Consider the following 22676-nt stretch of genomic DNA (forward strand, 5'->3'; position numbering starts at 1 on the left):
TATGGATGACAACTTCTTTAATTCTTTTAACACGACGTTTCAAGGCTAATTCTTGCCCCTTCGTCAGGTGGATAATGAGCATAGGTGACATTGCAGAATATATATAGGTATACATGAAGCCAGAGAGGTAAGATGTATATACAAGCACATAAATGTAGTTAGGTATGTACAATCACAGAGGAGAGATGAAAAGGAGGAATGTTGTAACAGTACATGGTTGTTTATACAGCTGATAGATTGAGAGTATGTGAGTCCTTGTTGACACACCAGGCAGAGGGTAGGTACACGCCTTGATCTCTATTGATCTGAGGTTCTAATCTTCTGATGATGATTGCTTCCCAAAGCTTCCTTCTTCGCCAATCACTGATATTGGAAGCCAGGATCTCGGTGTTTTTCCAGTCGATGGAGTGGTTTGGATAGTTGACGATGTGTTCAGAGAGGGACGATTTCAGATCTAATTTTCTTACTGAAGTTTTGTGCTCTTTGAGTCTGATGTTGAATGATCTGCAGGTTTCACCTATGTAGCTGCTGCCGCAATCACAATTTATCTTGTAGATGCAGCCTCTAGGGTTGGGGTTGGTTTGATAACTGCCACCTCTTCCATTTGCTCTAAGGATGTTTTTCAATGTCTTATCAGAATAAAAGGTCACATCAACACTGGCAGTTTTTATGAGGGGTCGACTGATTTGATGACGTATCTTGCCTTGGTAGGGAATGTTGACTCGGATGGGTGCAGGCTCAGGTTTAGGGACGCGGTCGTTCTGATGCTGGAGAGTTGTGGCTATAGTCTGGTCAACGAATTGTTTAGGGTATCTATTGAGGGTGATGAAAGTTCTCTTGAGGTGGTCAATTTCGTCTTGGAGGTGGGCTAGGTCACAGATGGCTTTGGCACGTCTGGCTAGGGTGGAGACTATGGCTTGCTTTATTTGTGGATGGTGGTTGGATAGGTAGTGGATATACTGGTCAGTGTGGGTGTTCTTTCGATAGACATTGGGAACGATTCTTTCAGATGAGTTGTCAAAGGATACGTCTAGGGTCTGTCTTCTATAACACTGTCGAGTTCCTTGCCAGACTTCTTGCTCCTTTGGGGAAGGAAGGCAAATCCTTCATCAGTGACTCCTCCTCCTTAGTGCTAAAACTCTTGGACGCTAAGTTATCTGGTTGTATGGTCAGCTATGATGTTGTTGATTTGTTCACAAACATCCCTCTACCTGAAGCTCTTGATGCTCTCCGTGCTAAGTTAACTAGTTGTATTGACACCCTTGACACCAAACTCACCACTGACAGTATCATCAACCTAGCTGTTTCCAGACCTCGTACTTCACATGGCAGAACAATATCTACCAGCAGATTCATGGCCTACCCATGGGCTCACCTCTCTCTCCGCTGATAACTGAAATCTTCATGAGCAGCTATCGTACTCCCACCATTTTTAACTCATAATTGTGTTACCATTAAATTCTGAGAAAAGACCACCATGTCAACAGATCTTCTTTTATGCCCCTGGTAATCCTTATTCGGTAGTGCTTTTTTCTTCCCTTCATGGAACTTATCAGTCTCCGGAGAAATGCTCTCCCTGGTGCCACCGCCTTGCACAGGAAGTGTAATGAACCAGCCAGAGATTGCATCTCAAATAATCCCACTTTTGATGAAGCTTTGTTTATTTTCTCTGTTGGAACCCTAATTGACATTGTCATACTGCCAAGCTCCAGACTAAGAAAGACTAATGATGTTGCTGGATTGTTGCCGCCATGGGTACACTTAGCTCCCCACACACATCACAAAATGTCTCTAATGATCTCTGACAACCATCTGAATCTGCAGGACCACTGAACAGAAAATCATCCGAGTAGTGCATTGTATCTCCTGACTGCTCCCTATCCTCCACCATCCATTCAATAAAAGTCGAAACCTTTTCAAAAAGGTGACAGCTAATACTACAGCCCACTGGGAGGCACTTGTCATAGTATCACTTATTATCCAGCACAAAGCCAAGTAAGTCAAAATCTTTTGGAGGTACTACCATTAATCGAAAATCACTCTTGATATCAGCTTTGGCTAACAATGTCCCTTTTCCAAACTTCTGAATAACTGAAGCAACATTGTTAAATCATGCATAATGCACTGGTGACTGCTCAATAAAGTCATTAACACATTCACCTTGGGGATAAGATAAATGGTGAATTACCCTGAAATCACTAGGAGTTGATTTTGGTAATAAACCTATTGGAGATACACTAAAATTAACTAATGAACGAGAGGTGAAAGGACCAGCTATTCTCCCTATATCAGCTTCTTTTTAAATCTTATTCTTTGCAATACTTATATTCTCCCTGACAGATCTTAAGCTCCGTGCTGTGAACCTCCTGCTGCAGTGCCGAAATCCTTCTCTAAACCCTGTTACCAGCTCCTTGGCGACTTCCTGGTTGGGATAACATTTCGCCATTTCCGCCAAAACCACTTGTTGATTGGAGTCCATCCCAGGGTGAATTGATTTTGAACGTCAACAACTGGCGAAAAAGGAAACTGACGGAGGCCATCCGCTCCAAACCGGAATGTAACAGACATCAGGGTGTCTTCCTACCAAATGCGTGGTGCACAGAATATAGCCATCAATAACATGTATCTCATTGTTTTTTCCACTATCACTGTACATGCCTTCATGTGTTTTCCCAATATTGTATAAATAAGTGGCTTCTATCCCATCATGTGCTTTCCTATCATTGTTTTCATAACTGGCTTCCAATCACCGAAACATGTTAATCCATCCTTCTACTTGTATAACAGTCGGTACACCCATTGCCCACTCTGTAGAGTCAACACTTAAGTTAATCCCCTTGATCTCTGTACATCTCATCTGTAAATACTATCTCACTGGTTTCCTATACATACTATATATTTTTACTATGTCATTCACCTGATGAAGGGGCAAGAAGTAACCCAGAAACGTCGTGTTGTAAACATCAAAGAAGTTGTAAATCCATACCATTTGTTGTCATGTCACCCACCAACTTTTAAATGCCAATCAAGCAACCAAACCATATGCATTTATTCCCCTTTGTTGAAAGGGAACCAGGGTTTGGAAACTTGTGAGCCATTTTAGCATACACACACAGAGTTACGTCCCATTGCAAGTCGTTAATCCATACATTGGTTTATACAAGGAAATTTAAGTTCATATAATCGAACCTTACACCTGAAATTACTGAAATAAAATATTTTATCCTGTAGGGATACAAGTAATTACATTTTCACATGTACCAACCGTTCCCTGATCATTCTTTGTGAACAACTGACTGGTCCTTGCGTATGTTTATGACAGGTGCACCCTTGCATAGGTTGATACTCACGGGCTTCTCTGGTCCAGACCTCATAGTTTACCAAAGGTAAGCTGTCGAAACAAATACATAAACACTTTAGCAAAGATGTTTTGGCTATTATTTGTTGCTTCCATTTCGAAACAAACAGAAACTTCTTGAATTTAGAAACAGAAGTATAAGAGCAGAACAGACTTCATATCTGTCACAATATTTATTTTTCAACTTCCTGAAGTTCTGGTCTGCACACCATAAAGTGATATACTCCGCCAAGAAAAAGGCATCCCTTTGGGCAATAACTGTACATCCCTCCATGCTAATTTGTTTCTTATATGTTTGTGCATGTGCATTTTCATACGAGTTCAGTTTGGACGAGACGTTAAAGAGCAGGGAGTGAGTGAGTGAGTGAGTTAATATTTAACGTCACATCGGCAATATCTCAGCCATATCGTGACGAGAACATTCAATACTAAAATGAAATCTATGTCTATTATAAAATCTGTCAGCGAAGGACAGTAAAACAACTAGGATATCACAGATTATAATATAAAACTAGTAACTATGCCTAAAACAATTTATCTATACAGGACAATACAATGTAAAAATGGGCTATAGATTGCTAACAACTGAAGGTAGATCACCATACTAGGGACCATGGGGACTTACAGTACCTTTGCTACCTGCATGGACCCTAGCTGGATTTACATAATTCCCTCAGCCGTCAGCAATTTGTGAAATCTAGCCATACAATAAAAGACATTTATTCTACGATTAAAAACCTGGAAATTTAGAATTTACTTTCACTGTTTGTGGACTTACGTACCCTCTCAGGAGGACAATAATTTTACAATACTTCAACCCCCTTTGAGGGTACAGCCACTAACAATTCTAGTTACAAATCTAAACAACCAAGAATTAAAATGCATCTATTTACAGAACATGTTGTTCAAAATTCAATCAAAAAATCAATTTCTTTTAAAAAAACCTATAATTAAATGAGAATTAATGTTTGTAAAAAGATCCTTTACAGTTTTGACATTGAAATATTTATCCCTTGTGATGGAGAATTCAACACAGTCAAGCAGAATATGCTTGACCGTGACTCTCTCATCACAAGGGATACAAAAAGGAGGATCCTCACCTTTTAAAAGATATGACTGAGTATATCTGGTATGGCCAATACGACATCGTCGTAAAATAACCTCTTCAAATCTGGACTGACAGCCCAAGTGGGTATAACCAATGTAAGGTGTTATCTCATGTAATTTATTTATACCCACTTGGGTGTCCCACTTCTTCTGCATCAGATCACGGATATAAGATCTAATGCTCGCTTTGTAATCACTGTAAGGAATAAGCAATGCTGTGACAGATTTGTTGAGTGCTGCCTTAGCAGCAAGGTCAGCCAATGTGTTACCAGAGATCCCTACATGGCTGGGTAACCAACAGAAGACGATGTCGTATTGGCCAGTAGCAAGATCATTATGCAATTCAATAATTTCTATTAAAAGTGGATGTTTGCAAGAAATATTTTTAATAGCCTGAAGGCAAGAAAGAGAGTCTGAATAGATTATATATTGTTTACGTTTAGGGTGTCTTTGAATATATTTAAGAGCCGTTAGTATGGCGTTTGCTTCAGCTGTGAAAATAGAACTGTTGTCTGGCAATCTAGAAGATATTGTTCGGGATCCAATGACAGTGGCACAAGCTACTTCGCCACCATCCTTGGACCCATCTGTAAATAAGGGTTTGTAATTGCTATATTTAGTTTTTAATTGGTTATATTCTTGTTTATACTGTAATTCATTAGTTTCTGATTTTTTAAATGAAGTTAATGTTAGGTCGACTTGAGGCCTAACCAACTGCCAGGGAGGAGAAGAAAGAAGACGAGAGGGAGCTATGTTTTTCAGCTCAATGCCGGCCGAGGAAAGAAAGGGTTTAATTCTGTGCCCTAGAGGTGGAACCAGAGAAGACTTCTTGTCATACAAATCCCCATAAAGTGGATTGAACACACAGTTATATGCAGGGTTAGGTTCATTAGAGTATAATTTAGTAATGTATTGTAAGGATAATTTTATACGACGTTGTGTAAGAGATGGTTCATCAGCCTCAACGTAGAGACTGTCAATAGGTGAAGTGCTGAAGGACCCAAGACAAAGTCTTAGACCTTGGTGATGAACAGAATCTAATAGTTTCAGGTTGCTTTTGCAGGCTCCACCATATACAATGGAACCATAATCAAGTTTGGATCGCACCAATGATCTGTATAAATGAAGGAGGGTAGTTTGATCCCCTCCCCACTTAGAATTGGAAACAACCTTCAGCAAATCTAGTGCCTTCAGGCATTTAACTTTAAGAGATTTAATGTGTGGTAAGAAGGTTAAATGAGAATCGAAAATTACACCCAAGAATGTAGCCTCCTTTACAACTTTGATTGGAGTGCCATTTAAAGATAGTTCTGGGTCTTTATGCGGTTTATATTTTCTACAAAAGTGTATACAATTAGTTTTTGTTTGAGAAAATTTAAAGCCGTTTTCAAGGCACCATTTATTTATTTTATTTAAACACAACTGTAATTGCCGTTCAATGGTGCGCATATTTTTACCACGACAAGAAATATTAAAATCATCCACAAAAAGTGATCCATCGATTGAATCAGTTAAAACCTTTGAGAGACTGTTGATCTTAATACTAAACAGAGTGACAGACAAAATACTGCCTTGCGGGACACCCTGATCCTGAGTATAATGGTCAGACAGGGTTGAACCCACTCTGACTTGAAATTGCCTGTCATTTAAAAAGTTGGATATAAATTGAGGCAGGCGGCCTCGTAATCCAAAGTCATGTAAATCTTTTAAAATGCCATGTTTCCATGTCGTGTCGTATGCTTTTTCTAGATCGAAAAAGATTGACACAGCGTGTTGTTTATTAATTATGGCATTCTTAACAAAAGATTCTAAACGCACTAAATGATCGATGGTACTTCTATTTTTACGGAAACCACATTGTATATCTGTTATTAGGTTATTAGTCTCCAAGTACCAAACAAGTCGATTATTTATCATGCGTTCCATGGTTTTGCAAACGCAGCTCGTTAGTGAAATTGGTCTATAATTCGATGGATCAGTATGATCACGTCCAGGTTTAGGGATGGGCACAATTATGGCATCTCGCCACGAGGGAGGAAATTTTGCGGTTGTCCAAATGTCATCAAATATATGTAAAAGTGTCTCTAAACAGGATTCTGGCAAGTGCTTCAGAAGTTGATAATGAATACCATCAGCTCCGGAAGCAGTATCGTGAGCTTGGTCAAGGGCAGTATGAAGTTCATGTATTGAAAAGGTTTCATTGTAGTCTTCCCCATTCTCTGAAGCAAAATTAATATATTGCTTTTCCTGCTGTTTTTGATATTTTTGGAATTCAGGTACATAATTTGATGAGGAAGAATGTTTCGCCAAAGTCTCACCAAGTTTATTCGCAATATCTGATTTATTAGTCAATAACTGATTCCCATCTTTAAGATGGTGAATACTAGGTTTAGAGCCCTTACCTTTTATTTTCTGGACCATGTTCTATACCTTTGAAATTGGCGTACGTGAATTTATTTTTGAAACGTAATTTTGCCATGACTGGCGTTTATTTTGTTTAAAAGTACGCCTTGCTTTAGCATTTAAAATTTTAAATTTGTTTAAATTATGGACCATAGGATGGCGACGGAAATACTGTTCAGCTTTCTTCCGGGCCTTCCTAGCTTGTTTGCAGTCAGCAGTAAACCATGGTTTACGTATGTGTGGATTTGAAGAGGACTTCGGGATACATTCATCAGCTATTTGAAGAAGTTCTTTAGAGAAGATTTTTATCGGATCAGAAACATCAACAAAAGCATCAGGTGTTAGTTTTGCAGAGCAGCGAATTTCATACAAATCCCAGTCAGCTTTAGCAAAATTCCATCGTGATGATGGAGGGACATCAGAAGGTGTCACAGATTTTAGAATGGTAGGAAAATGATCACTTCCACAGAGGTCATCGTGGACTGACCATTCGAATTCTGTAAGCAAATTAGAATCAACTAGTGATAAGTCAAGGCACGAATACGTGCCAGTGGCAGGATGTAAATACGTGTGAGAACCATCATTAAAAATGCAGAAATCATTATTCAAGGAAAACTCTGGTAATTGTATCATGAGAACCCCAAATTGGGTTATGACCATTTAAATCACCCATGATAACACATGGCTTAGGGAGCTGGTCATATAGAGCCTGGAGTTCAGACTGTTGAAGTGAATAGGAGGGTGGTATATACAAAGAACAAAGAGTAAACACTATGTTTAATGTAACTCGGACTGCAACAGCTTGAAGGGGCGTAGCTAGAGGAACAGGACTGTGAATCACACCCTGTCGCACTAGTACTGATGATCCACCAGTAGCTTTAACTCCCGCGGGAGAATAGTGATGATATGAATTGTAAAGCCGTAAATCAAATTTATCTGTTGTCTTAAGGAAAGTTTCTTGTAAACAAATTACCGATGGTTTGTAATCTTGAATTAATAACTGCAGATCATTGAAATTATTCTGAAATCCCCTACAATTCCACTGTATAATGTGACTTGCACTCATGGTGGGTTAATGGGTGAACGAGAACGTGAAGGAAGAACATTCCTTTTGGTTTGAAACGGAGTAGTAACCTCCATTTCCAGCGGTTCAAAAGAATTTTGAACCTCTACAGGTGGTTGCGTAGAAGGTGGCGCCTCCAAGTGTTGAAGCACCTTCGTCTTTTTTTTCTTTTGTTTTTTTTATTTCCTTGTTTGACGAAGAACATTGTTCTCAGTGTCAGAAAGGTCTGGAGATTCTGGCTCTGTGATCTTCAATGGTGGGCTTTCGGTTTGAGAGGCCGAAGTATTTGTCATTTGACTTGATAGGATACTTTCACTTACAGATATTTGTTTATCTTGAATCCATGAAATTTCAGTCTGGCACGATGTAGTCACTGTAGTAACTTTTTTCATAGGGGCAGGAGAAGATGCTACAGCTGAAAAGGATAATGTACTTGGAACTGAAAACGGATCTGGCACCAACTTTTTGGCTTCAAAATAAGAGAGATTGTTTGTGCATTTCACTTTCATAATTTTTGACTGATAAACGAAGACGGGACAGGACCTGGACGAGGCCAAATGCTCACCATCACAGTTTGCACACTTTATTGCATTGTTGCAATCAGAATTGGCATGAGTACCACCGCAGCGGGAACATATCTGAGTGCGAGTACAAGTTCTGGCACCATGACCAAATTTTTGGCAATGGTAACACCGGAGAGGATTTGGAACATAAACATCAACTCCGATGTTGAAGTATCCGGCTTTTATTGATTTTGGGATAGTTGGCAGGGCAAACGTGAAAAGATAAGTGTTTGTTTTTATCACAGTGTCATTTTGTTTCCTTGTAAATCGCTTAACAGCAATTACTCCTTGGTTTTTGAATTCGACCAGAAGCTCCTCCTCGCTCATGTCAGAAAGACAACGAGCACGATCTCGAATTATTCCACGGCAGGAATTAAGTGTATTGTGTGCTGAGACAACAACCGGGACATTTACAAACTGCTTTAATCCAAGCAGATTGACGGACTGTTGTCTTCGTATACATTCCACAAGAAGTGAGCCAGAGCGGAGTCGAGTGACGTTTTTAACTTCTCCACAGGCACCTTTGATGCCCAAGGATATGGCAAACGGATTCAACTTGATCGCATTACCATCGGAAGATGAAATGACAATAAATCTCGGCCAGTAATCATTAACTTCAGGTGTAAGTTCCTCATCAGATGATACACAATCAACATGACGGCGTTTGTTCTTCGACGAACCAGAGTATTGGTTGAGAAACATGGTGAGAGAATTATATTCGGCAAACTTGCTCCCCACCCGCCATCGAGTGTCAACAAAGGACGATGTTGCAGAGGAATCCAGTCTGCGTCATCAGGGCTACAAGTCTGCTATACTCCAGCAAATGTAACACGAATAGCTATATTTGTCTACCAAAGTGACTGTCCAGCTGGTTCTGCACATGACAGAAATTTGGAGACCTACAGAATTCGGAGGTTGACATTAACCAGATTGGCCCATGAGCCACCGCCTTCTGACGTAGGACTCTAGGCAAAAACTGTAGATATTTCTTACAAATGTGAAGCCCAAACACAAAAGAGTAGGATAGTAGACTCAAAACATGGTATGTCCAACACAGGGCTTGACATGACCAGCCGATTGATAGAATCGGGCCCATTCTACCACCCGTCTAGGTGAAGTCAGGGCCAAAGTGGTGTGTTGAGCAGTAGGAACACGGTTCCAAGAACCCACTGCCCTCAACCACCAGGATCCCCTCCTCCACCGACACAGGGCCGCAACCCACGGCAAACCTGTTGGTGGACCAAATATCCCCCCGGGTCCACTACGGGGGTGTCGGCGAGCACTTAGCGTTACCCAGCACCCACCACGAGGAGGTGGCTCGCCACGGGTGCCTAAAGAGCAGGGATATGGCTGATGTGATACCGTCCTAGAACGGTCAAACATTTCACTGACGCACTTGGATCACTGAGATGGTTTCTTTCAAAATCAGACCTGTGTGTAACGACTGAAGGAACCAGAATGTATCACCTGAAAACAGGTAGACAAGAGGAATAACATTTAATGAGTCAACGCTATCGCTTCGAGTAATTCCCCATCAGTGCCAGTCTGTGATGTCCACCTTTAACAAATGAAAAGCAACATTCGAGCAATATGGGAAAGATTTCTCAGAGTATTATGTCAAAATTTATTCGACCAAGGCTGCAACACTGAAGGCCTCGTGTTCGGCGAAATGTTCAAGAGGTACTTCTGAAGACATATGGAAGACATTTCTGAACTTTGCGTAGCAGTAACAAAGCAATACATCCCGAGAAAGCCGGTGTTCCAGTGGACATTTTAAGTGAACAATTGACAACTGACAAACTTCTGTTTGGATGAGTCAAGTTAGGTTAGTAGTAAGTAAATCTTACCACGAACATTACTTGAGTGAGTTAATGTTTAACGTCACATCGGCAATATGTCATTCAAATCTTGATGAGAACATATTTGACGATCATAAAGAATATGTGTACATTAAAAATATGTCGTCAAAGGACAGTAAAACAGTTTAGACTACCACTGTTCGAATTTAAAACTAGCATTTGAAGTTAAAACTAATAGCCCAATTTGGGCAATGCATAACACAAATAGTCTATAGATCGCCAACATGTGAAGGTAGATCACCATACCTTTGGGACATACATAACTGTTGCTATCTGTATGCTCTAGTTGGATTTACGCCCTCCCTTCAGCCGCTGCAGAGTGTAGGAAAAACGCTTTAAAACTTAAAAAGAGACATAGTTAAATTTTTACTTTGAATGTCCTAGGACTTACGTACCTTCTCAGGGGGACAATATTTTTACGATACTTTATCCTCATTTCACGATACAGCCATTCAGAATCGCAGATGTCACTTTACACTACCGTTGATACGATTACATTTACCTATGTACAAAATATCTAATAATTCTAAACAAATGTATTACATGATAATATACAATAGTAAAAAATATCCTTTATTGTTTTGACACTGAACTATTATCCCAAGTGACGGAACATTACTTCATACAGACTGATATGTCGTATAGTCGGAACTGATCGCTCAGCTTCCATTTCCATTATAAACTGTGTCATTCTTTCCATTGAAATATTTAATATGTTAAGTACAGACAACACGCTTTTTACGTACTTTGCATTATCGTCCATTCAATTTGAACCTCACAGTTACACACCCAAATTGGCATGTCTATATGTATATTAAACATATGGTACTTCACACAGATTAAGATTTCTTTATATAACCATCCCTTAAAATCTGACTTACAGTCAGACCAGAATGCTGCTTATCACGCTTGTGTCCGTCCTGCTCTTCCGCCAGGGACTCTCGGACACCACAGTCACCATCTACAACGAGTGGCTCTCCCAGGGTGGAAGGGTCCATTATGAAGTTGATCGCTGGCATAAACATAACGGGTTTACCAGCACCAATCTGATTTCAAAGTGTAAAGCTATTGGAACTGCGAGTGGGCGCTGGATTAACAGAGATATCGACCTGTTCAGAAACGTATGTATCGCTATTGTATCAAATTGATTATACTCGTACTTTATTGTTCTTGTCTTTCTTATCAACAGTCTTTGCATTCTATCCAGTAATGTCCATATTCTTCTTATTTCTCTGATATGAAGATCAGAGCCTGGTCAATACTGTCCACGTCATATTGATCTGAATTATGTTATGCATTTTGTGTAAGTTTCTAATTTTAATTCTCATGCAGTAAGTCATGTTTTCAGAAAAGCCGCGTATTATTTTCTTTTGGAAAAAAAAAATTAGACATATCAAGGCCAACACGACTTCTTCTACTATTATTTTCAAGTATATCCGATAGTCAACAAAACTGACTGGATGAATATGATGCTATGTTATCACTAATGGTGGGCAAAGATACCATTAACAGCTGTTCCGAGTGATGTCATATGACACTCCAGCAATCTGTCAGACTCTGAGGTTTCTTTGTGTAGAAGCATCGTGTCAGTGAATCACGAGGGACACTTGTGCACACATATTCATCGATAATTGGGAAAGTAAATAAGCGAATATTCCAAACAAGGACCAAATATATATTAATGCTACACCGTCGCCATTTTAACCCCATTTCTAGCTGTTCCTGGATTTCTAAACAACCGCAGAACGATAACATGAAACAAAATCTCTTGGTGATGTGTTGATTTCAACAATCTTTGACACGTTTAGCCCAAATATCGTCTTATTTTGTGTCATCTGAAACGAGTAAGTGAGTGAGTTTACGCCACAATCAGCAGTTTTCAAACTGTAAATAATCATGTCAATCTTGTGATCAACAACATGACCATCGTTCTGCGCAATTGGGATACGATGACAAATGTCACCCAAATGAGCGAGCCTGACCAGTCGACCATGGTACTCGCTTCTTACCATAAGCACGGGTTACGGAAGATCAGTTCTAACCCGAATGTTCCTCTGAAATGACAATTTCCAGATGTGAAAGTACTGGAGTGTATACTCCACTATGACTGATCGAGAATGACATGTTTTCCACCCACTGTTGGCTCTGTCTGTTAACATATGCTGATATCAAGTTGAACCTGATTTCCAAGCTTTATGGTTTGGGTTTCAGTGGCCCCAGAGCCCAAGTCACCATGGTTACCCAGACCCACACTACCTTCAAGACCACAGTCAACAGATGAAAGCATGGCACTTCTGGATGGAACAGGTGCACGGCTTTGGAAGTCAAGTCGACAATGTGGTCTGGGAAACGAAAAGTAATTATCCCCCAAAGCAGTAAACCCAATGCCCAGCTAAAGTATCACCATCTGTGATTTGACAGATACGTAGCTTGTGATTCGTAGGGCACAGATTAGATTCTAGATTAGCTAGCCACTATGCATACATCCACGCATTGATGATAGACTATGGTATTAGTCTCATGTTTGTCATCCTCGAAATATGTACCTTGTCGATACGCTTTCTATCAGTATAAGATAAAACACAATAACCATTGAACCCATGGCCAGCTAAATCGTCATCATCTGTGATTTGAAATTAATAGTTTGTTGTTTTGTCTGTGTTGCCTTCTCAAGGTTCCCAATCTTTTTGCCATGATGTTGTTTAATCCAATGGATGTTCTCGTTCGATAGTCACTGTGTGAATTGGAGGTGACGTTGTGAAGGACATCGTCTCTTTCTTTAAGATACCATGATTTAAGGTACTATGTAGTATTCCCAGAAGTCATTGAGAATGCTGTTTCGGCAAATATGTACACATTGTATAAAAACTAAAACAAATATGTTGTGACATGATTCTGTTACAGTCTAAGTGTCATTTCAGTACTTTGTGAGACCTCCTTGCCCTGCAATACTAGACTGAATTCGCCAAGGTACACTACCGATCAAAGTTTGTGGGAAATCGTGTATCGACCACTCTTTTCTTCATACTCTCACTATTTAGGAGTCCGTTCTGGTTTATTATATCATTCATTAGTTCTCACTCGTTTCCAACAGGTTGAACATTTGGGACGTAGCTGAGCCAGCTTAAAACTTGACAATTTTCGTCAGACAACCACTGATTAGAGTAGCCCGCAGTGTGTTGTATTATACCGTTTTAAGAAGGTCGTCATTTATGATTTGAACATATGAAAATACACTTCACTCCACATGATGATACCCGAAACCACATGTGCAATGTCGGGCTGTATTTTGCGCGTTGGTAGATAGGTTTCACGGTACCCAAATTTTCATACAGACTTTTCATACAACTTTCATGAGAAAAGAAAACATTATTCCAATCATGATTTTTGTGGGCCCTACCCCAGTTTAAACGTCCTTCTTTTGTGTATCGTTCATCAATGGTGAGGGGACACTATTTCACACAGTTAAGTCTTTGGAATTCTTGTCTAAGAGTTTTATTACACACCTGAGTATTTCCTCTATTAAACAGTAGTCTGCTGCCAATCCCTTGTACTAAACGTCTTTGATTTCCCAGTCGCTGTTTTGTGCTCAGTTCAAATCTTGAATGAATGTTCGTCAAGATCTGTGGAATATCGTACCTATCAGATAACCACTTAGCATTAGTCACGCTGCGATTGCTTGTCAAGTCTGCCATGACAACAAATGAAACCGTCTACAATACCAGGGGAGATACCTCTTGATGTAGTAACGTCAATTCTGACGTTTGTGTGCTTTGCCGCCATATCGAGTAGCTTACTACATAACATAACTCTTACGAAGTATATTCTAAATTCTATCAGTATCAGGAGACAAATTATTTTCTTAATAATTTCGGGGAAAACTGTATGTTAACCTATACAGACATGCAAATTTGCAAATTAAAGATGGATAGATTTATTATATTCCACTATGTCTTACAGTTTTTAAGTTTACTCATGGCTATTTTCTGTCTGCAACAGGTCAGTTCTGGCCCAGCTGGATAGACAAGTCACACCATCAGGGTAAATTCCCCAACAACCTCGATGCAGTGGGAGAGTTTATGTCACTTATGGTTCAGAGCGCCAAGGACTACTCCAATGGACACATACCTAAAATATTTGAGGTCATCAACGAACCTGAGATAGAACACTATATTGATGAACAAACTCTTCTGGATTTGCATAAAATAGTAGCCCAGAAGCTGAAATCCAGGTTTGGAATGAAGGTTGGAGGACCAACGTACACTGGCTATACCATTCTCAAATCAGATATTAACAACTTTAGCATCTGGCGAAGAACAGCTAGATTTTTGGACATGTCTCTTGATCACTTGGACTTCTTCTCTTTCCATGCCTACAATCACATATATGTATCAGGCGGAAGTCATAGATACAGTGGCATCAACGAAGCTCGTCTTGTTGGTGGTATTGATATGATTGAAAATTACTCTCATATGAAGAAAGGAAAAAATGTTCCACTCATTATAAGCGAGTTTGGAAGAGGTGGCGTACACGGGATAGATCAGTGGGCACCCAGTAGTTTGCTTGATTTTCAGACCATTTACCAACCAAATGGCTTCATGTTTACATATCTGCACCTGAGGGAGTTCATTGACAGGGCTATAGTTTTCATTCTTGCAAATGAACAATACCCTGGTCACGACAGTCTTAACTGGTCTTTGTTTACAAAAGATGGTCATCCGACACAAATGGTCAAATTCTTTCAGTTTTGGCATAATTTCTATTATGATCAGAAATTTCTCACAGTTGGAAGTAAATTCGATGGACGTGAACGAGTGGTCTCTCCTCTAGCTCTGGCAAACCCAAACAACAAAGAGGTGGTAGTTCTACTTCACAACTATGGCACTGCCTGGCAAAATGTGAAGCTGGACTTCCATGGCGGATGGATCAAACCCACAACTGGAGAATCAACTTGTGTCCAGTTCCAAAATGGTAAGCCAGCAATGAACTCCAATGTCCACTTCGACACAACCAAGAACCATGGAAATGTTGGCCTACCTGGAGAGTCAACATGTTTCTACAAGTTTAAAACCAACTACAACTTTGGCGGTGTCCGCACAAACAACGAGAACACCTACTATGGAAAGAACATGGTCATTTCCATAAGCAATGGGCATGCACAGACAACGATCCAGCTACCCAGCTCTGGCTATCATACATCTCATCTTAGAGTGGGAGTAAGTCGTGCTAAAAACGCCAATGCAAAACCACTTAAAGTTGATTTCAATGGATACACCCTACCCTCAACCTACACGCTGTTTGACGCCGACAAGGTTGAAGCATCTACAAAATGGGAGGTGTGGGAGTACTGGGTTCCATCAGATCGCATCAAATCGACTAACACCGTCAGCATGAGCTTTGCTGGAAATGGTGGTCATGTGACATCTGTGGCGCTGGTTGTAGGGAAGCTTCAATAAACGAAACTGTAGCCATTCAGTTTTTATTATTTGTTTGATGTTATTTAGTAGACACGAAACACTAGTATGAGAAAATATTTGAACAGAAAAAAATCAATGTATGTACTTTCAAGAAACACCTACCATGGACACAAAAATGCCAGTTCGTATGATTTGCTTGCCTTTATCGTTGAGCTGTACATTTATTACATGGTAGTGTTTCGTTTGGATTTAATACACCCGTGAAGATCCGGATTAGTATATTGCAGAGTGCGGATACAATAATATTTTGGTCACGTTTCTGGCAAATTTTTATAAGATGACAGCATCTCCAAAGTCACTGGAAGTAAAAAACTAAGTGTAACAACAATTTTTTTATCTGGTGACAGTGTATATATCAGGGTATATATCAGGGTATATGATAAACAAGGATATGAGGATGTGTGATTAACAAACGTAGTTTCTAATATCTAAAATAATTCTGACAGTTAAATTACTAACGCTTGCGAAACAAAGCCCTACTACCTTATCGCTACTCGCATGTCAACGTGAGGACAGCGAATGGGAGCATGGGCACAATTTTCACAAAGTGGTTAGCTGGCGACAATATGTTGATACCAGGAAATACCTACCTTGTCTTAGGAGACAGTTCATAATTACTTCTTTCATTAGGAATATGATGTACAAACATGGCTAACTTAATACTTATTGCATTATTTTCAGACTTACTTTTCACAACTTGTACCAACTTGTACATGTTCAGCTGTTTTACTGCGTTTTGTGTTGGCAGGCGTTTCATAATTTACAAATATTTAAGGTGAATTTATAACATGTTTTAGTCAGGACGTTACGGAAGACCAGCTCCTGCATGATGATCATTACTTGCCATTCAGCCTAGCAGAGGAAACATTTCTATTTCTCTCAGCACTGCATACGTTTTATATTGCCTTTGAATTTGCACTGAAAACTCTATTTCCGTCAGTATTTAGAGCAGAAAGGTGATGAAGAGATCGAGCTCATATCCCGAAGAACAGGTAGGCTTAGAGTCAGGGTACAACAAGAAGTAAGCCGGCACTGCAAAAAATACACATGTCCAGATAAGTAGAAATAAGCACGCTAAACACACGTGTATGCCGCAAGACAGATGAGATAATCTCGAAAGCAGCAGCCTTGAACCCTGAGAAGAAAAACTTGAAATGTGCACTATCAACAGTTGTGTTGATATTCTGTCTAATATTTGCGTTCTCGTCCGCCTTTGTGCCTCAGCACCAGTTTCCTTTTTTACATAGAGGTGCACAGAAGACGGTGACGATTTCACCTCTTTGGTTGACTGTTAAAGTACAAAAACGAGTTAATTGTACCTAGCTGGTAGTATTCACGGTAAAGACAGTTAAAGTTTGACATAGAAACATGTCGACGAAGGACAGTAAACCAAACAAAATGTCCACATACAGATGCTAAAACTGGGATATATCTCTACAAATCGATTTCTGTTCAAACAATACAATACAATATGGTCTCACCAGAAACTGCAGGTAGATCACCATACACCAGTGACCATGGGGAATTACAACACCATGCTATCTCCATGGGTCATAGATGGATTTGGTCGTTTGTACATGCACAGATGTCGTGTATTGTTCAAACAATTTCCATGCTGATTGCTGTCTTTGTTGAGTTGGATTTACATACTGGCTCACAGGATGATTATCTCTCTGCAGATTTAAAACCATCTGTGATTTAATCCTAATCCTACAATAACCACATGGACTTGCATACATAAACATATCTGGATGGCAGGACGTTCCTCGCTGATGTCATGATTCTCAACTGAACGATGGCCTCATTGAAAAACTGCAATTTGACATTCACATGCACATTTGTTTGTCAGCTCTGATTAATGGTTTATCAACCTATCCCAAACTAACTGTGTCCAATGTATTTCACCTTGACAAAATAGACACAAGATAAACCTTCACCCGGTTATATTCCATGTGTTCACTTCACATACAGATTACTAGCCATTATAGCAGCACCATACTCTTATCCTGCACATTCTGTCACCATGCGACTGATATTGGTCCTCCTGAACTCCGTGCTGTGGAGAGGAGTGTTTCTGGACGCTACAATCACCATCTACAATGAGTGGCTCTCTCAGGGTGGACGAGTCCATTATGAAGCTGACAGATGGACTAAACATAATGGTCTTGACCGAGCAAACCTTATTCCATACTGTAAAGGTGTTGGATCCCCAACAGGACGATGGCTGAATAGGGATCTGAATGATCATCTCTTTGCAAATGTAGGTATACAGTCCAAAAGACATTAGCTTGTACATACACAAACCACAAATAACGCAAATTGCTTATTTTCGAGCAGTATAACACGCTGAAAACTGTACTATAAGAAGTGTCCACATTGAGGTCACAACCGCCACTGAATGTGTAGGTGCTGGTATTGGGACTAGGATTTATGGATCTACTGATGGCAGTGATATCATGTATGAAGGTCCGTGGAGTGTAAAAGTGTACTTTTACCCTCTGTGACTAATTGATATGTTCTGCTGAATTTCGCTTCCTTAAGATAACAGATATTATACAGAAACAGTAAGGGCAGATAACTCTGCACATTTTGCCAATGGTAATCCTACCCTCGATGTTGACTCTCGGTTCATGAGACGAACGTCTCCTGTCAGCAGAATTCTGTCCATGTTTCCACGTTTTTGTTTTGACAGTGGCCCCAAGATCCCCAACACCATGGTTATCCCGATCCCCACTACCTACTGGACCACGCCCTACAATCAAAGATGTTTAATCACTACATGGAACAAGTGCGTGGTTATGGAAGTGGAATTAAGAATATCATTTGGGACTTAAAAGGTATTTGTATTGTTAGTTTCATCTTCTGTTCAGTAATACGTCAGTTTGATATTTCTACATATGCTTACATGCCATTATTTCTCTATCTTGCATTGGTTCACTGGAGTAGTTTTCTTTTTCGCTGAAGATGTGTGAAGAATGTTACCGGTCCCCTTTTGTGATGTTGCTGAGGAAGGGGGGAAGGGGGCGGCTAACTCACACGGTTTTACTACTTATCTAAGGAAATGCTTCTGTGTAAGAGTCCACGTCCTCGTGGAGCAGTGCTGTCGTGAGGTGTCTGCCTATCACACATTTAGGTTCGGGTCCCATGGTAGGTGCATGTGCGTAGTATCCTTGGAGAAGATACTTAACTCCACATTGTCTCAGTTCACCCAGCTGTGAAATGGGTACCCGTTAGAATGTGATTACAATGTGAGTGATTAGTTCATTCCACCTAAGAGACAGCATGGCTGTATACTAACCAGGAAGCTGAAAATTATTGGATAGTCGGTCATGGTGTCCTATGACTGAGGATAATAATGTACATAGCGCCTTGAGCAGGTAATGTGCCTGGCTATGGGCGCCATATAAAGTGGACAGTACCGTATACACAAGTTTTAGAATGACGCGTTGTCATAGTATGTCTTTCCATACAGGTTTGAGCTGGCCTTCGTGGATGGACAAATCTCACCATGAAGGAAAATTCCCCAACAACCTCGATGCTGCTGCTGAATTTGTGTCACTTATGGTCCAGAGTGCTAAAGACTACAGCGGGGGTCATATCCCTCACATACTGGAAGTCATCAATGAACCAGAGGTGTCCAATTTTATTGGACTGCAGTCAATTATTGATTACCACAAGGTTGTTGCTCAGAAGCTGAAGTCCAGGTTCGGAATGCAAGTAGCAGGACCAACATACACCAGTTACGCCATAGTCAAATCGGATCTCTACAATTTTGGTATGTGGAATAAAACAGCAGTGTTTCTGGACATGTCTCTTCACCACCTGGACTTTTTCTCCTTCCATGCCTACAACAATCTCTATGTCTCTGGTGAGAAGTTTCACTTCTCTGGCATTAATGAAGCTCGCTTGGTAGCTGGTGTTGACATGATAGAAAATTACTCACATCTTAAAAAGGGTGAAAAGGTTCCTTTAGTTATCAGTGAATATGGAAGAGATCGTGTGATTGGTCTTGATCGGCATCAACACAATAGTATCACAGATTTTGCCACAACTTATCTGCCCAGCGGTTTCATGTTTACTTTCCTCAAACTGAGGGAGTTTCTGGACAGGACCGTGATCTTTATGTTTTCCAATGAGCAATATGGCAGCGAAACCAGTCTTAACTGGTCCATATTTACCAAAGATGGACACGAGACAACAATGGCCAAATTCTTCAAATTCTGGCACAGCTTTTACTACGATCAGAAGTTTCTCAGGGTTTCAAGTCCATTCACAGGATGGGAGAGATCTGTTTCGCCATTAGCTTTGGCCGACCCTCACAAAAAGGAGTTGGTGGTTCTTCTGCACAACTATGACACTACCTGGCAGAATATAAAGCTTGACTTCCACGGTGGGTGGATCAACCTTACAGTTGGAGAATCAACATGTATCCAATACAAGAATGGAAACACTGAAATGCGTTCCAACGTCCACTTTGACACTACAAAGTACAAGGGAAATCTTGGTCTCCCGAGTCAGGCAACTTGTTTTTATAAATTCAAAACAAATTACAACTTTGATGGTTTACGTACCAACAATGAAAACACCTATTATGGTAAGGACATGGTTATTCCTATCAATAACGGCCATGCCGAGACAACCATCTCCTTACCAAGCTCAGGGTATCATACATCACATCTTCGAGTTGGTGTTAGTCGTAACAAAAATGCCAGTGGTAAACCCCACCGTGTCGTATTCAATGGATATACCCTGCCCTCAACCTTCACATTGTTCGACTCTGACAAAGTGCAGGCAACAACTAAATGGCAAGTATGGGAGTTCTGGGTACCAAATGATAGGCTCAAAGCAGCTAACACTGTTAGTATGACTTTTGATGGAAATGGTGGTCACGTGTCATCAGTGGCTCTTGTTGTTGGCAAACTTGAATGAAATCTTTTCATGTTTTGTTTTGTTTTGCTTGGTATGTTCGTTGTGTAACACAAATTGTTGGACCATCCAGAGATAAAGATTTAGCATATGCCTTGTGCATACTTTTGTTTTACAAAATATCAATATGATAATACCTCTCGGATGGGTCTCTACAGCGCGGAAGCCAACAGATGAGAAATATTTTGTGTATCTTACCAATCAAATATATCCGACTCATAAAACATTTCGAACTTGATGTTCAACTATGGACAGCGGGCAATATTCACTGTGCCTGGTATTCTTTTACAAGCGCTTCATTAAGTCAACTTATCAAGTATGCTATGAGCAATGTCTTTGCATGTATTTTGTGGTGAACAACACACACACACACACACAGACACAGATATATATATATATATATATATATATATATATATATATATATATATATATATATAAGACCGACAGAACAAATTCCAAATGCCACCCCAGCCATAGTACTCGGGAATTCTTACTTTCATTTATATAGCCTAGGAACTTTATTTGTGGAAGTAGATTCAATTCAAATTCAAACTGGGTTGTGATTAGACTACCTTCCCACGCCACGTATGTGGTGGAACCTCCAAAACCAACCTTAAACAATTTGATTTCGTTCACAATCATTGTCACAGGGTCAGAGAATTTGTCTTGTCTCATGTTGTTAGTCTCTACGTCGAGCCAGATCAGTCAGACATCTTTAAACTATAGAGCTATGAATTATTTTTACCCAACCCATGAATCCAACCCTTCATCCAGCTGTGTTTTAATACTCTTATTGCAGACCCGAACAATGAGAAATTTGTTAATCCACCAATAATAATAATAGCAATTAAAACCTTCATTTCTGTTGCTAACACTGACCTAGAGAATATGTATCCTTTCCGCTTTCTTCCCCTCCTTGGAAATTACATCAAACACAGTATCGCCGTTTCTAGACCCGATTATTTTACAGACAGCTGTCATTTTGAGGGAATATTTCTGAGTGTAGATTTAGATAAACCAACAAACGAATCATGTCAGGATGTGACAGGAACGAGACGTCAAATCCAGCTAACTGCCAAACGTACTTACCGTCACGATACGGCTGCAGTATTGCCGATGTGACGTTAAATATTAACTCCCTCAGTCACCCAAACGTACTCACCCAGACGTTGTCATCACAATACATTTTGTATCTGTGTAGTGCCAGCATGTCTCTGTCCACGAAGAACACCATATCAGTACATGTCACAAGAACAAATGTCAATCTCGTCTGCCGAAATGTACAGATGTAATTACGTAAGCCAAAGTACGCGATGAAATAAGATTTTCATGCAAACTAGTAGCACTCGCCAGTCATGCAGTTTCCATAGAAATGTAAGCATGTGTTACTGAGTGGGTGAGTGAGTTTATTTCCGCACTCGGCAATGTTGTAGGTGCTGATCTTTAAAAACCAGGTGACAATCCACCTTCATCAGGGTGGAATTTCACTAAGGCAGATTGGCCTAAATATGGACAATTATGCATTGGGAAATTAACACCTGATCACTTCAGTAATGTACCAGATTCCATCCTTATGTTCTCAACACAACTGAATGAAATTACTGATCAAACCATTCCTAAGTCCTCTGCAACTCCTCATATTCGTAAACCATTGTTTACTGACGAATGCAAACAGGCAAGAAAACGTAGGAAAAAAGCAGAAAACTATTTTCGCAGACATCCTATCGTTCATAACTTCAACAATCTTTAGATTACTAGTGCTAAGGCACGACGTACGTATAAACAAAACAAGCGTCAATCTCGGAGGAACTATGTTTCAAACATTAATTCACGTACACTCATGTCTAAGGTGTGGAACATGGTTCAGCAAATAAAAGGCAAAGGTTCAAAATCTGCTGTTCGCCATCTTAAAGATGG

At 40.1% G+C, this 22676-nt stretch overlaps 3 protein-coding genes across 3 annotated transcripts; 2 read left to right on the plus strand and 1 right to left on the minus strand.

Moving 5' to 3' along the window:
* Window positions 1-221: 221 nt before the first annotated feature.
* On the minus strand, window positions 222-2446 carry LOC137271652 (uncharacterized). Its single transcript, XM_067804087.1, has 2 exons — window positions 2405-2446; window positions 222-1082 (listed from the first exon to the last, which is right to left on the minus strand). The coding sequence occupies exons 1-2, from the start codon at window positions 2444-2446 to the stop codon at window positions 222-224; spliced, it is 903 nt and encodes a 300-aa protein (XP_067660188.1).
* An 8767-nt stretch (window positions 2447-11213) lies between these two features.
* On the plus strand, window positions 11214-15828 carry LOC137290207 (beta-porphyranase A-like). Its single transcript, XM_067820939.1, has 3 exons — window positions 11214-11474; window positions 12565-12709; window positions 14353-15828. The coding sequence occupies exons 1-3, from the start codon at window positions 11247-11249 to the stop codon at window positions 15807-15809; spliced, it is 1830 nt and encodes a 609-aa protein (XP_067677040.1). The 5' UTR covers window positions 11214-11246; the 3' UTR covers window positions 15810-15828.
* Window positions 15829-17794: 1966 nt separating this feature from the next.
* Window positions 17795-20774, plus strand: LOC137278172 (beta-porphyranase A-like). The gene is made up of 3 exons (XM_067810363.1): window positions 17795-18090; window positions 18523-18667; window positions 19303-20774. Exons 1-3 carry the CDS (start codon window positions 17854-17856, stop codon window positions 20757-20759), a joined length of 1839 nt encoding a protein of 612 aa, XP_067666464.1. The 5' UTR covers window positions 17795-17853; the 3' UTR covers window positions 20760-20774.
* Window positions 20775-22676: the final 1902 nt, after the last annotated feature.

Source organism: Haliotis asinina, chromosome 1 (genome assembly GCF_037392515.1).
Source record: "Haliotis asinina isolate JCU_RB_2024 chromosome 1, JCU_Hal_asi_v2, whole genome shotgun sequence".
Taxonomy (NCBI): domain Eukaryota; kingdom Metazoa; phylum Mollusca; class Gastropoda; order Lepetellida; family Haliotidae; genus Haliotis; species Haliotis asinina.

Bases quoted from the DNA above. Each gene is read 5' to 3' on its own strand.
- LOC137271652 (XM_067804087.1), bottom strand. From the start codon at position 2,446: ATGGCGAAATGTTATCCCAACCAGGAAGTCGCCAAGGAGCTG. The intron at 1,083-2,404 runs GTAACAGGGTTT...CCTTCCCCAAAG, and splicing joins AGGAAGTCGCCAAGGAGCTG to GAGCAAGAAGTCTGGCAAGG.
- LOC137290207 (XM_067820939.1), top strand. From the start codon at position 11,247: ATGCTGCTTATCACGCTTGTGTCCGTCCTGCTCTTCCGCCAGGGACTC. The intron at 11,475-12,564 runs GTATGTATCGCT...TTTGGGTTTCAG, and splicing joins ATATCGACCTGTTCAGAAAC to TGGCCCCAGAGCCCAAGTCA. The intron at 12,710-14,352 runs GTAATTATCCCC...TGTCTGCAACAG, and splicing joins TGTGGTCTGGGAAACGAAAA to GTCAGTTCTGGCCCAGCTGG.
- LOC137278172 (XM_067810363.1), top strand. From the start codon at position 17,854: ATGCGACTGATATTGGTCCTCCTGAACTCCGTGCTGTGGAGAGGAGTG. The intron at 18,091-18,522 runs GTAGGTATACAG...TTGTTTTGACAG, and splicing joins ATGATCATCTCTTTGCAAAT to TGGCCCCAAGATCCCCAACA. The intron at 18,668-19,302 runs GTATTTGTATTG...CTTTCCATACAG, and splicing joins TATCATTTGGGACTTAAAAG to GTTTGAGCTGGCCTTCGTGG.